Source organism: Rhinatrema bivittatum, chromosome 6, assembly GCF_901001135.1.
Source record: "Rhinatrema bivittatum chromosome 6, aRhiBiv1.1, whole genome shotgun sequence".
In the NCBI taxonomy this organism is placed as follows: Eukaryota; Metazoa; Chordata; class Amphibia; order Gymnophiona; family Rhinatrematidae; genus Rhinatrema; species Rhinatrema bivittatum.
Window position 1 is genome coordinate 87,482,647 of NC_042620.1, and position 15,795 is coordinate 87,498,441.

Consider the following 15,795-nt stretch of genomic DNA (forward strand, 5'->3'; position numbering starts at 1 on the left):
AGCCTCATCCTTCTCTGAGACTGGGTCACCAAGGCGTTTCCCACCTTCACCTGTGTCGGGAGCCGTGACTCCACTGTCACTGGTGGACCCTCCGGCTATGCCAGCGCTGCCTCCTACTCCTTATCTTCTAACCATACCAGCAATCATTTGGCCTTCCTTCCACCTTTCTTAATGTCTGGAATACATGTGGTCTGTGCTTCTAAGAATGTATTTTTTTAACAAATGTCCACACCTGTTGTACACTCTTAACCTTTGCAGATGCACTTTTTAGTTTTTTTCTATTTTTCTCATTTTATCAAAGTTTCGCTTTTGAAAGTTTAGTGCTAGAGCCATGGATTTGATCATGTTATGATCACTATTGCCAAGCAGCCCCACCATAGTTACCTCTCTCTCCAAATCCTGTGCACCACTAAGAATCAGATCTAAAATAGCTCCCTCTCTCATCGGTTCCTGAATCAATTGCTCCCTTAAAGCTGTCATTTATTCCATCCAGGAACTTTATCTCTCTAGCATGTCCTGATGTTACATTTACCCAGACAATATTGGGCTAATTGAAATCTAAAGTATACAATACTCTTATAACCACTGTACAACGAATTATGTGACCTTAGAGAAAACGTGGTATCATAAAATTTTGATTAAGTAGGTATCAATGCTTAAGTGTTCATACATACATGTCACATTTGTAGATTAGGGACCTTCATAACATCCACGGTGCTGCAAGTTAATACTTGTATTTTGCACCTGTGTGGAGCTGAGCACAAACAGGGAAGTAACCCTTTGAGTTTTATACAAATATAAAAAATTGAAAAATATAAAAACGCATCAAAAAGCATTCAATTTTGTGTCTGCATAATGGACTATTGGACCAATGATTAAAAATGATCCACACAGGTGCAAAATACAAGTATTAACTTGCAGCACCGTGAATGTTATGAAGGTCCCTAATCTACAAATGTGACATGTATGTATGAACACTTAAGCATTGATACCTACTTAATCAAAATTTTATGATACCACGTTTTCTCTAAGGCTAATTGAAATCTCCCATTATTACTGCACTACCAATTTGGTTAGCTTCCCTAATTTCTCTTAGCATTTCATCATCTGTCTCACAATTTTGGTCAGGTGAATCATAGTATACTCCTATCACTATACTCTTCCCCGACACACATGGGATTTCTACCCATAGAAGTTCTATTGTGTATTTAGTCTCTTGCAGGATCCTTATCCTGTTGGACTCTATGCCATCCCCCCCCCCCCTCCACCAAGTTGCTCCTCCCTATCATTATGATATAATTTGTACTCTGGTATGGCACTATCCCATTGGTTCTCATCCTTCCACCATGTCTCTGAGATGCCAATTAAGTCTATCTCATCATTCACTGCTATACATTCTAACTCTCTCATCTTACTTCTTAGACTTCTGGCATTGGCATATAGACATTTCAAAGTGTGTTATTTTTGTTTGTATTAACAGCCTGCTTTTCAATTGACAGAGATAATTTGCTTTTATTGGAATCCTTCTGTTGGGATGCCCTAATTCTCCTGCTTTATTAGTATCTTTCGAAGATACCTCCCTCTGAACCTTGTGCTGCTGAGCGACTGTCGGGTTTCCTCCTTTCTTATGGAGTAGAGGGATCCCAGGGGAGACATTAACTCCTCTTGGTCATATCTTCAGACTGACAAGCAAACACTCAAGAATACTCAGTTTCTGAGCCAGAATCAAAGATTGTGAGTTCGATCTGAGTGTGCATCTGTCTAGAAGACAAGGCCTCTGTGAGGGTATCCCTTGTCTGTTGTACCTCTGCACCTTGTAGAAGCTTCCTTTCCTGATGCATATGAAAATGACAATGATGTGGCAGTTCCCGATGCCCTTCCAGGAACTGGCATCAGTGAAGTTACACTTCATAGCTTCTAGAAGCTTTTGTCATGCTTCACTAAGCATGCCATCCTGTGAAATTGATGTTGCGTGAGGCACTCTCAGTTCTTGTTTTTTTCATTTTTTTCTGAAATGGTGGCATCTGTTTTTTTATGAGGACAATTGATTCACCTTATCTTTGTCCTGTTAGGATCATTAGGTAATTTTTTTTAAATCATTTTTTAGTTTTCTTAATTTTTCCACAGCCACCATATGCACCTGTATTGCCCATGCTGGATCTCTGTTTATAAGGCTATCAACAATGCACAATCCTACAATTCCAATGGATCCATTTCTCCAACTTCTCGAGAACTGCCAATGCCACTATTGCATGTGAAGCAGGTGTGTCGGTCACATCTTCCTAGGTCACCTAAGGGAAATCAGTGGCTGGCATCTGTATCCTCGGAGACTAATGCAATTCTTGAGACATATGCGAGGGAAAACTATTCTCTCCGTGGGAATATTTTGGAGGATTTGTGGCCACAGCCAAAACTTTCTTGCTCCCAGCATCGCAAACCAATAAGAAACAATGCTGATGCTGCTTAGCCTTCATTCAATGCCTGAACCTCTGACATAGGTGATGACAAAACGGTGTCCGTGATGTCACAACGTAAGGGGAGGGAGGTGGGCGGAGTTTGGGATTTTTAAAGTCCAGTTTTAGCGGCAGAGCGCTCAGTCGCTGGAAAATTGAAATACAAGCTAGTTTGTGTGGATGGATAACATTGTGGTAAGTGTGAATTTGGTATATATGTTGGGGGGTTGGATGTTTAGAATGAAGGTGATTTGAGTATTTGTATATTTTTAGATTTACATTTGAATCAGCTGTTTCAAGATGGAGATTTGAATTCAGCCGGGAGGCGTTTAAGATTTAAGGGACATGTCAATGGATCTGTGAGCTGTGTTACACACGAATTTGATGTACAAGTTTTCCCCTAATGCAGGTGGCAAATAAAGCCGCCGAAACGACATGGTGTCAGGTATTGCTGATTGAGGACAGCTGTTGTTGAATGCTAATTGGAGGAGGTGAAATAAATAACTGCAGCGCAGCATTCTTGAACAGAAGGGCATTGCTGATTGAGGACTGTTCGAGTTGAATGTAAATTGGAGGAGGTGGGTCTCCTAAAAAAAACTGCAGCATTCTTGAACAGAATTGAAACAGATGAAGCTGAGACAGCGAGGGTGATTTTCAGCGTTGGCAAAGATTTTATAAAAATATCTCTTAAAGTATCTGGATCTTCTGTTGTTTGATGAACATAATGTTGTAAAGAAACAATGTTTCTAATACAATGATGTTAAATTCATGTGGTGACATGGGTTTAGGGTTGTAGTACAAGGAAGTGAGGGCTTTGTGCCCTGGTTAAAAGAGAGGTTTTATTTAGAGATAAGTTCAGGGGGATAGTGGTGGAGATGGGGTTTTGAGTGTATGGTGTGCAAGTGGATGAGTGGGTAGTTGGATGAATGAATAAATGTTCAAGTTTTATAAAATGAATTACATTTGAAATAATATGTATTTACATGGTTTACACAGTATATGAAATAAAGAAATAATTGATGAAAAAAATTTTGAAAGTTTTTTAGAACAGTATCATTGGGTGAGCAAAAATAGGTACCTTGTCTTTAATGTCTTGTGGTTCTCGTTGAAAGACAGGTTTTCCGGTTCATTTTTGTAGTATATCTGAGATAAATTATGCCAGCCAAGAATATTCTCAGGGGTAGATTAGGCAGGGTATGAATTGGTAGCAGCTGGGAGATAGAGTCAGAGTCTTAGTAACAAAGCCAACTGGGGAAACTAGAAGTAGGCAGGGCCAGGAGTCATAAGAGGCCAAGAAGGGTCATTCTCCTTGGGGGGCCAGATTGGACAAAGCCAGGCTAAAAGGGTTGCTGGAAACAAGAATGTTCACAGCAACCAGGCATCTACCCAAGTTCTCGAGTAGGATAAACATCATCCTTCCACTGCAAAGCTCTGCTATTTGCTATTCCAGTCAGCCAAGTGCCAAGCTGCAGTTTCAGCCATTATGTCAAGTTTCAGATCCGGTTCCCGTGTTGAGCTCCATCTCTGGTTTCCTGTACCAGTGAGCCCAGCTCTGGATCTCAATGCCAACTCCCCAAGGCTTACTCCAAGCCTCTAGTTTCAGTCACTGCTTGGAGCTTAAATTCCAGTCACTGCTTAAAGTTTCCAGCTTCAGCTTCACATTTTAGCTTCAGATTTCAGCTCCAGCTCCAAGTTCTGATTCCAGCTCAGAGACCTAGCTTCAGCTTCACATTCAAGCTTCAGGTTCCAGTTCATGTTCCGAGTCCCAGCTTCATGTTCAAGCACAGGCTCCAGTTACTGCTCCGAGTTGGGGTTCCAGTTTCCAGCATCAGCACACCTGGACAACTCATCCTGTCTCATCCCCAAACTCCTACCTGGGGGTACCAGCTAGCTAGGGAACCTGACAAATAATTGATTACATGAGTGGAGAAAGTGCAAACTGAACTATAAAGAAGAATGAGCAAAACTATAGTTTAAAAAAAGAAAAAAATATAGACTAGAAGTTTTGTTCATAATCAGAGTTTTAAAATTTATTGCTAAATAACTATAAAGCTCTGAACTTAAAAGTTGCTAAGTTTTAAAAAATAACTATAAAGCTCTGAACTTAAAAGTTGCTAAGTTTTTAGCATTTTGATTTAGGCCTAAAACTGGATCTGTTAATCTGCTAGCATCCATCAGGTAGTTCTGCTTAGTAATAGTTTGGTGCGTTAAAATTACAAAGAATACTTGGATTTTGGATTATACATGTGCAGTTTGTTGCTACTGAATGATCCATAGAGCAGTATAGGCTTTCTTTTCAGCTGCAGATTCAAATGGTGTCAATCCAGACTTTAGAAGGCTCTAAAACAAAACTGGAAGCATATTTATTACAGTAATAAGCGAGAACAGTTAACTGAAAACAAGAGATGAAATAAACTAGTTAAAATGTTCTTTTCTTAAATCATACTCTAGGCTTTTGTACAAGTCTATGAATACAGTTATAGTCTTATGTCTACTAAGTGAAAATTTGCTTTATTTCAATTATTTGTAAACTTTAAAGATTTGTCTATCATGTAATTTTAGAACCAGGGTACTTCATATTTGTTGCATTATGTATAATATGTTTACTTACTGTCCACAGCTTAGTTTTTCTCTAATAGTGGAAAAGTCCATTGGCTTCTTAATAACCTTCTTATAACCTGGAACAAGTTTCAAGTTTACAGGAAGTAGGAAAGGCCATGCGTCCTCATGTGCTTCCATTTCAGACAGGAGTATACTGAACAAAACAAGTTTTTAATAGTTAGGATACATATACACAGATACATATTTGTTTGTTTAAGAATACTTATAATCCACTTAGATTAGTATCCTCAGCAGAGTACAGTCAGAACATTAAAAACCATATTTATAAAAGCAAACAAAAGAGAACATGTAAAACATAAAAATAAAACAAACTGCCAATTAAGGCCCATGATACTTTAGCTTTTTTTGTCAACATGGCAACAAGACAGGCTTGAGCAGACTCCAATTGGGCTAAAAGTACTAATGTCTGAGAAAGCAAAATTGCTTACTTGTAATAGGTATTATCCCAAGACAGCAGGATGTAGTCCTCACATATGGGTGACGTTACTGGACAGAGCCCTAGCACGGAAAACTTTCTGTCAAAGTTTCTAGAAACTTTTGACTAGCACACTGAGCCCACTGAGCATGCCCAGCATGCCATGATCCCTCGAGTCACAGGGGTCTCCCTTCAGTCTCGTTTGTAGTAATAAGCATTAGCAAAAAATAAAATAAGAAAACGTTTCGGACCCAACTCCGCGGGGTGGCAGGTGGGTTTCGTGAGGACTACATCCTGCTGTCCTGGGATAATAGCTATTACAGGTAAGCAATTTTGCTTTATCCCAGGAAAAGCAGGATGATAGTCCTCACATATGGGTGATTAGCAAGCTACAGGCTGAGTCATCTTTGTTTTGGACTAACAGCGTACACCTTGTGCAACAGGCACAACAACTGGTGTAATGTTGGGAAAAATGAAGCAGCCTGAAATCACAGCAGGTTGGATGTAGAAGGAGTTGGAATCATACTGGAAATAAGTTCTTTGACAGATTGTCCAAAGGCTGAATCTTGTCGTCCTTCCTTGTCTAGGCAGTAATGGACTGCAAATGTGTGAAGAGAGCTCCATGTTGCAGCTTTGCAGATGACAGCACTCGGTACGGAACAATAGTGTGCTACTGAGGTTGCCATTGCTCTGAGTGCACCTTTACTCGGCCCTGGAGAGAAAGGCCTGCTTTTTCATAGCAGAAGTCTATAAAGTCTGCTAGCCAGTTAGAGAGGGTTTGTTTCCCACTGCCATACCCGGTTTGTTTTTGCCAAAAGAAACAAAGAGCTGGGTGGATTTCCTATGGACTCTAGTGCGGTCTAGATAATACGCTAGCACGCGTTTACAGTCCAAGGTGTGTAAAAACCTTTCGCCTTGGTGAGAGTGAGGTCTTGGAAAGAATGTGGGAAAATTTATAGACTGATTCAAGTGGAAATATGTAACCACCTTGGGAAGGAATTTAGGGTGAGTACGGAGGACCACTTGGTCGTGTAGGAACCTGGTGAGTATGTTACAAGTGCTTGTAACTCACTAACTCTTCTGGCAGATATAATAGCTACTAGGAAGAGACCTTTCCATGTAAGAAATTTAACATCGCAGGAATCTATGGGAGAATGCATGAGTCTTGCTAGTACTACATTAAGGTCCCATTCTGGGACCGGTGGCCGAACGGGGGTTTAAGTTGAATTAAACCTCTCATAAACCTACTGACAAGGGGTTGCGCTGAAATCGGGGCATCCCCTACTCCCTTGTGGTAAGCTGAGATAGCACTCAGGTGTAACCTTTACTGACGAAGTCTGTAGACGAGTCAGAAAGGTGCCAGAGATAGTCTAATAAAGATGATGTGGGGCAGGAAAAGGGATCAATACTTTTCTGTGTGCACCACATGGTGAACCTTTTCCACTTACAACGATAGGATTTTTGTGTGGAAGGCTTTCGTGAAGCTACAAGCACTTGAGAGACATTAGTTGAAAGATTGAGTGGTTGCAGGATCAAGCTTTCAACATCCAGGCTGTGAGGGATAGGGATTGAAGGTTGGAATGGTGCACCCTGCCCTGATCCTGAGTTATGAGAATGGGTGCTGTGCCCAGGCGAATTGGTTCTCTGATCGAGAGGTCGAGAAGTATGGGAAACCATACTTGTCAAGGCCAATACGGGGCTATGAGTATCACTGACCCTTTGTCTTGTTAAGGCTTCACTAGTGTTTTGGTTATGAGCGGTATCGGGGGATACACGTATTGAAGACCTGAGTTCCAGGGGCGAGCAAAGGCGTCCTTGGCTAACTGGTTTGTATGTTTGTGCAGGGAGCAGAATCTGTCTACTTTGTGATTCAGCTCGGATGCAAAGAGGTCTATTGTTGGTTGACCCCAACGTTGGAATATCTTGGTTGCTTCTAAAGGATCCAGGGACCACTCGTGGGGTTGGAACTGACGACTGAGGCGGTCTGCAACTATGTTGTGTATGCCTGCCATATAAGTGGCCCGGAGAAACATGGAATGTGTCAGGGCCCAGTCCCAAATCTGTGCAGCTTCATGGCAAAGGAGATAAGAATTCGTACCCCCTGTTTGTTCAGGTACCACATGGCAACTGTGTTGTCAGTTTGTATTAGAACAGTCTTGTGTGAAAGGCAGTACTTGAACACAGAGAGCATAACGTATAGCTCAAAGCTCCAGGAAGTTGATTTGAAACCTTGCTTCGAGGCTCGTCCAAGTACCTTTAGTTTGAAGATTGTTGATATGCGCTCCCCAACCTAAGGTGGATGCATCTGTAGTCAAGGTTACTTGAGGAAATGGTTGCTGGAAAGGTAGGCTGGTGAGCAAGTTGTTTGTGTTTGTCCACGAGAGGAGAGATGAACGCAACTGGTGAGTTATTTGAATTGGAGACTACAGTGGTTGAATGGCTTGGATCCACTGTGATCTCAATGTCCATTGCGTTATTCTCATAGCTAATCTGGACATAGGAATGATGTGGACCGTGGAAGCCATGTGGCCTAACAGAGTAAGGAACTGATGGGCTGTAGCTGTTTGTTTGCACACAGAGATTTCGCTAACTGTGAGAGAGTGTCTGTGCGATCTTTTGGTAGGAAAGCTTTTGACACGGTGGTGTTCAATTCTGCTCCAATGAATTGTAGAAGATGAGATGGTAGGAGGTGAGATTTTTGGTAGTTGAGAAGAAATCCCAGCAAGTGAAGCAGATTGATTGTGAGCTTGAGAGAGGTGAGAGCTCCTTGTTTTGACTGGCTTTTGATGAGCCAGTCGTCCAGATAAGTAAAAACGTGTATGCTTTCCTTGCGTAAATGTGCTGCTGCCATCGTGTAAGGAATCTGTTAGGAAAGCTCTGTGTTAGAGCTGGGAGTTAGCAATCTGATGTATTCTGCTATCTGATGGGAGGAGCAATCAGATAGGAGTTAGCAATCTGTAATGAATCTCCGCGAGGAGTTAGCAATCTGATATGGTTGTGGGTGGATCCCTGGGCCGGTGGCAGATGACCATGTCCCCGGGAGGATATCCCAAGAGGGACCACCGGCTAGGCTTGAGTATGGAGACAGACACACATTGGTTCTTTTATTAAACAGGTTTTTGAAACCACCAGAGGTGGCAGTAGTGAGCTGATATGCCCGGCAGGGATGTAGTCCCTCAGGTACTGGAACAGCGATCCAGGATGGCTGAGCTGTTGAGAAACTGTAGAAGGTGAGTAGGCAGAGTAGGCAAAGTTCATGAACAGAACTAGATGACAAAACTCACATAAGGTCTCAAGGAAGCTCAGGTGCTGGAAAGGTTTAGGCCCTCGAGGAGCGAGTACCTGGTTCCAGGGAAAGCTCTGAGAGAACGATGGTAACTCACAATTGTTTGTAGTAGTGATAGCTTCCAAGCAGTAGAGGATTTTCAGAGTGTCCAGGAACATGGGCCCTCGAGGAGCGAGTACCGGTTCCTATCTGTAATCTGAAAGTAAAGAAAAAGAGCGAGGCCCCCGAGGAGCGGGTGCCTCTGGTAAGTCCGAGGAGGCAGAGTCGCTTGTGAGGTGTAGCCGAAGCAATCCCCTTCCCCTGCTAACTCTGTTAGATAGCGAAATAGAGACCTTTAAATATTGGAAGCGGATGACGTCATCTCAGGGGGACGCCCCTGGGGTTTGCGCTCTTGCTGGTACTTCATTCAGAGCGCGCGCGCGCCCTAGGTCTTCAAGCAACATGGCGGATCTGCAATGTCGAGCCAGTCCGGGGATGCCGGAGGGAGACGGCATGGAGATGCCACAGCAGCCAGCTGTCCATCAGACCCGGAGGGAGTCACCACAGAGGTAAAGAGGGTGGAGTGAGGACGTCGAGCAGGGGTGCCGAGGCAAGTCCGAATGGCAGGACCCGGAATTGAAAGTGTTGACAACCCACCAGGAAGCGCAGGAACTTGCGATGAGGAGGAAATATTGGGATGTGAGCGTAAGCATCTTGAAGATCCAGAGAACAGAGCCAATCCCCTGTTTGGAGAAGGGAAAGCATGGTGCCTAAGGATACCATCCTGAATTTTTCTCTCTGTAGAAATGTGATGAGATTTCGGAGGTCTAAGATGGGATGTAGGCCTCCTGTTTTCTTTGGAATGAGAAAATAGCGGGAGTAGAATCCTCTGCTCTGCTGAGGTTGAGGAACTGGTTCCATGGCCCTGGCTCTCAGTAGGTTGGATAATTCTGTTTGTAGAATAGTGGTATGATCTCTGTGTATCCAAAGAGACTTTGGTGGAGAGTCTTTTGGCTGTGTGAGAAAATCCAGATGGTATCTGTGTGCTATAATGGACAGAACCCATTGATCTGTGGTTATGGCTGACCAGTTGGGTAGAAAATTGGAACCCGGCCTCCTACTGGCAAGTTTGGATTTGGGTTCTTGGAGAGGCTGTTGTTCCCTGGGATCACTTCAAAAACCAGATGCCTGGCCTGTTCTGAGGGGGAGGCTGAGGTCTGGATGTTTTGCTTTGTCTTGATTGACCTCTTTGGGATGATCTTTGATGGTCTACCACAAGAAGGTGGTGGATAAAATCTACGTGGTCTGTAGAAAGGTTTCCTTGTATCCTTTCTGGAGGGTCAACGTATAGAAGATGAAGTTTCCGCAGGTATCATGGAGAGCTGGCGTAAAGTCTCGCTGTGATCTTTCAGCTGTGCAACTGCTGCTTGCACCTTATCACCAAACAGGTTTTCACCTGTGCAGGGCAGATCTGCCAATTTTTCCTGAACCTCAAGCCTGAGGTCGAAGGCTTTGAGCCATGCCCATCTATGAGCGCCCATTCTATGACAACCCATCTATTGCTGCCATTCTAGATGAAGTTTCAAATGAAGCATAGGCTGCACGGACTTCATGTTTTCCAGCTTCTAGACTCTTATGAATGATGGAGTTGAAAGAGTCCTGATGCTGTTGTGGAAGGGCTTCTGAAAAATCTAGCATCTGCTTCAATCCTTTTTTATCTCTTCTGCGCAGACTCTACCACCACAGACTGATGTGGGAGTTGCGGCTTCTGAAATCCAGGGATATGTTGCACTAAGTAGGTGGCATCTGTTCTTTTATTTATAGGTGGCACTGTGCATGGATGCTCTCAAAGGCATCTTTGGAGATCAACTAAAACCTCATGCACAGGTATGGCAACAATCTCTTTAGGAGCTTCAACAAATTGTAGGACTTCTAAAGTTTTATGTCTAGTGTCCTCTTCAGTAGCCAGCTGGAAAGGGATCATTTCAGACATCTCTTTTACAAAATTAGAGAAGGAGAGATCTTCCGGAGGAGACTTCCTCCTTTCTTCCAGTGTTTTTTCTTGGTACTGTCTTGCCAGCCACACAGCAGAAAGGTATATATGGATTTTCAGAAGGTATTTGACAAAGTGTCTCCTGACAGACTCCTGAGAAAATTTAAAAAATCATTGTAAAGGAGGCAATGTCATATTGTGGATTGCAAACTGGTTAAAAGATAGGAAATGGAGAGTAGGACTAAATGCTTTATCAGTGAAGGATAAACAGTGGAGTACCTCAGGGATCTGTACTGGGACTGATGCTTTTTAATATATTTATAAATTATCTGGAAAGGGGAACGACAAGCGAGGTGATCAGATTAATAATTCCGAGTTGTTAAATCACAAGTGGATTGTGAGAAAATGCAAAAGGACCTTGCAAGACTGGAAGACTGGTCATTCAAATGGCAGATGAAATTTAATTTGGACAAGTGCAAAGTGATACACATGGGGAAAATAAACCCACACTGTAGTTACATGATGTTGGATTCCATATTAAGAGTTACCACCCAGGAAAAAGATCTGGGCATCATTGTGGACAATACTTTAAAATCCTCGGCTCAGTGTACAGCGGCATTCAAAATAGCAAACAGAATGTTAGGAATTATTAGGAAAGGAATTGGGAATAAAACGGAGAATGTCATAATGTTGCTCCATGGTGAGGTCATACTTGGAGTACTGTGTGCAATTCTGGTTGCTGTATCTGAAAAAAAATATAGTTGCATTTGAAAAGGTACAGAGGATGACGATCAAAATGATCAAGGGGATGGAATGGCTCCCCTATGAGGAAAGGCTAAAGAGGTTAGAGCTGTTCAGCTTGGAGAAGAGATGGCTGGGTAGGGGATATGATAGAGGTCTATAAAATTATGAGTAGAATACAATGGGTAAATGCAAATAGGTTATTTACTTTTTTTAAAAATACAAAGAAAAGGGGACCCTTCACAAAGTAGCACATTAAAAAAAAAATTGGAGAAAATTCTTTTTCGCTCAATGTACAATTAAGCTCTGGAATTCATTGCCAAAAGATATGATTCAGGCAGTTAGCATAGCTAGGTTTAAAAAAAAGGTTTGGATAAATTCCTGGAGAAAAAGTCCATAACTGTTATTAACCAAGTAGACAGGGTGGGTAACTTTAAAACAAGTGTGCACGTGCTCACATGTCGATATGTGGCCGCGCGCACGCACACACATGTATTTTATATCTACCTACAGTACCTGAATGTAATCTGCTTTGAAGTACCAAAAAGCAGAACATAAATAAAAATTATATTGTGCCTTCCCATGTAAAATACAAAGAAAAGCACAAATATACCCAACAATGTATTTGCATATGTAAAAGATTCATGGTATGCAACGCTGAACATAGCTAGATAAGTACAATGTTAATAATTATCCACCTATCTTACTTAGCTGGATAAGTAGTGGTTTTTCAAACTTATCCGACTAAGTGGTAGCAAGGACGCCACTTTCCGGAAGAAGTCAAAATTTATCTAGATAAATGGCACAATTTAGCTCTGCTTGCATATTTGTGCTCCTAATTTTAATTATTTACATGAGAAGATTTAATTCAAGTAGTGTTTTTAGCAAATGTCAGCTTTTATGTGCACACTTCCTCATATTTTGTAATATGCGAGAGGGAAGGAAATTAGCAGTTTCACCTTTTGGTCCACCACTTTGCCCAGCCTATCTGCAGCTCAGAAACACCCTACTGGCTCTTCAGCCTGAAGTCCCCCCATGTGACCCAGACCCATCATCCAGTCAGTTTTCACTTTTAAGAAATTTATGATCACTTACACTTGATATTGAGCAGTGGTAAATATATGTAAGTAAAAGGCTTATGCATGTTGCTTTGGCAGGTGTGTGTAAATGTTGAACCCGCCCCAAAATACACCTAATACATCCCTCTTTTACACACTTTCTGTTGATTGCTCATGTGCATACACATGCATACTATGCTGCTTTTAAAATACGAGTGCAGTGCTGTGTATGTAATAGTAGTAGTGTGCATCAACCTATATACTCGCACATTTGGGCATTTTAACAAAAGCAACTCTTAAAATTCACCTCTTAAGAAATAGCCACTATTTATCACTGCACTATAGCAGCATGGGATCTATTTACCTTTTGGGATTTTGCTAGGTACTTGTGACCTGAATTGGCCACTGTTGGAAATAGGGTACTGGGCTTGATGAACCCTTGGTCTGACCCAGTATGGCATATGGTTTGAATGTGTATATGTACACTTACATATACACATATGAATCCCTTTCTACTGGGGTGGCTCCTTAATAGGAATTGGCAATGTTTTGAAGGGTAATTGGTAGCACAGCATCTAGAAAAAGCTCCACAATTAAAACTTTTCCGGTTGTTCTGGCTTGTCACGCTGTGCTAACAAAGGATTTGTTAGTGAAGTGAATGTTCCTTATTAGTAAGAGGCAATATGTGAACATAAGAACATGCCATACTGGGTCAGACCAAGGGTCCATCAAGCCCAGAATCCTGTCTCCAACAGTGGCCAATCCAGGCCATAAGAACCTGGCAAGTTCCCAAAAACTAAGTCTCTCCCATGTTACTGTTGCTAGTAATAGCAGTGGCTATTTTCTAAGTCAACTTAATAGCAGGTAATGGACTTCTTCTCCAAGAACTTATCCAATCCTTTTTTAAACCCAGCTACACTAACTGCACTAACCATATCCCCTGGCAACAAATTCCAGAGTTTAATTGTGCATTGAGTGAAAAAGAACTTTCTCCGATTAGTTTTAAATGTGCCACATTTACCCATTCTAGACCTCTCATGATTTTAAACACCTCTATCATATCCCCCCTCAGCTGTCTCTTCTCCAAGCTGAACAGTCCTAACTTCTTTAGTCTTTCCTCATAGGAGAGCTATTCCATCCCCTTTATCATTTTGGTCACCCTTCTCTGTACCTTCTCCATTGCAACTATATTTTTTTTGAGATGCGGCAACCAGAATTGCACACAGTATTCAAGTTGTGGTCTCACCATGGAGCGATACAGAGGCATTATGACATTTTCCTTTTTATTCACCATTCCCTTTCTAATAATTCCCAACATTGTTTGCTTTTTTGACTGCTGCAGCACACTGAACTGATGATTTCAATGTGTTATCCACTATGAGCCTAGATCTCTTTCTTGGGTGGTAGCTCCTAATATGGAACCTAACATTGTGTAACTATAACATGGGTTATTTTTCCCTATATGCATCACCTTGCACTTATCCACATTAAATTTCATCTGCCATTTGGATGCCCAATTTTCCAGTCTCACAAGGTCTTCCTGCAATTTATCACAATCCGCTTGTGATTTAACTATGAATAATTTTGTATCATCTGTAAGTTTGATCACCTCACTCGTCATATTCCTTTCCAGATCATTTATAAATATATTGAAAAGTACGGGTCCCAATACAGATCCCTGAGGCACTCCACTGCCCATTCCCTTCCACTGAGAAAATTGTCCATTTAATCCTACTCTCTGTTTCCTGTCTTTTAGCCAGCCAGTTTGTAATCCATAAAAGGACATTGCCATCTATCCCATGACTTTTTACTTTTCCTAGAAGCCTCTCATGAGGAACTTTGTCAAACACCTTCTGAAAATCCAAATACACTACATCTACCGGTTCACCTTTATCTACATGTTTATTAACTCCTTCAAAATTTGACCAGTTCAAGTACATAGAATTGGTAATGGATATTTCTTGTGAAAAATGCTACACTGTGGATTAACAGCATCAACAATGGGTACATAACGGCTCAGAAGAAAGTAGTATTAAGCATGAGCAAGGAGAAAAGGATTGCTGGTGGGAGTACTTCTGCACAAGCAAGAAAAGAAACTTTTTTGCATGAAGGATATACATTATTCCTACCAATAGTAAATGCTTATAACTCTTCTACAATGTTCTCCTGATGAAGCGAGGTGAAACTTAGGCCTATGTTGGGATAGACTTTAGAAGATTTAAAAACTATTATTAATATACAGGATTTTTTGCAGTATTTTGATGAAGAGCTATATTGTGAAGTGTAAGTATTTTCTTTTGAGACAATACTGTTGCAACTATGGGTATGTTGATTTTTAATACTATATGTGGTATGATTGAGAAGTGTGTGGTGTGAATGGGTTTTAAGGAAAGCTGGTCTATTGACATGTGCAATATGTTTGTACAAAAACCAAATAAATTAATGTTAAAGTGCTATCTAGTAAATTGTGGATATGCAATGTAGATTTTTTGTTCTTGATAATTTTCAGCATATTCTGAAAAAATAAGAAAGTGCCAACTGTTTTGCCTTCCCAGTCTTCTTGCTTCCAGTTGAAGTAGAACCTGCTCTAGTCCCACTTGCTACCATGTTGACAAGGGAGGCCTTGAGCTGAGGAACTCTGGGCTTTCATTTTCAATTTATCAGGAAGGATTCCTACAACTGATCCTTTTTTGCAATTTTTCCAAAACCCATGCAAAGTAGCATTAATACTCCAGCCTATGCGGTAAGAACCACAGACTGTGCTAGTTAGGCTGAAGTGCAATTTTCCATTAGCAAGGAGGTGACATGCTTGTTTAACATCCAGATTTATAGGTGGGGACTGTGAGCACTGCTTTCATAGTTCTCCCAACCCTAATAGTCTGAAGTAGGATCCAGGCCTGAAAACTGAATCTAGATCTAGAATTAGGAGAGTCTTGAAAAGCTCTGGCTCATTTTCTTCATAAATGTTGAGATAAAAGTGAGTCAAGCTAGAGTCAGTCTTTCTACCCCATTGCCTACCTTGCTCTCCTCTGCTTTGCTGTAACCACCCAAAATCTCTTACTTCCTGCTGGACTTAAACAATAACCTGCTGTGTTGATCACATTTGAATCATGGTATACCCGAAGCCTCATGATGCTAAAGAAGTACTGGAGCCGCATAGTTCAAACAATTAGTGAGCCATGTGGCAGGGAGGAGTGGGCCATGAATGTGGAAAGGAGGCAGCGGAGAAGAAAAAAAAAGTAGGGAAA

At 41.6% G+C, this 15,795-nt stretch overlaps 1 protein-coding gene across 16 annotated transcripts in view; it reads right to left on the minus strand.

Moving 5' to 3' along the window:
- Positions 1 to 15,795, minus strand: part of BAZ2B (bromodomain adjacent to zinc finger domain 2B) — a 1,147,511-nt gene that overhangs the window by 20,882 nt on the left and 1,110,834 nt on the right. For all 16 annotated transcript variants that reach the window (XM_029605562.1, XM_029605561.1, XM_029605560.1 and 13 more), the window contains one exon: positions 5,065 to 5,208. In XM_029605562.1, the coding sequence (XP_029461422.1) occupies positions 5,065 to 5,208 (144 nt within the window). The remainder of the gene's footprint in view (positions 1 to 5,064; positions 5,209 to 15,795) is intronic.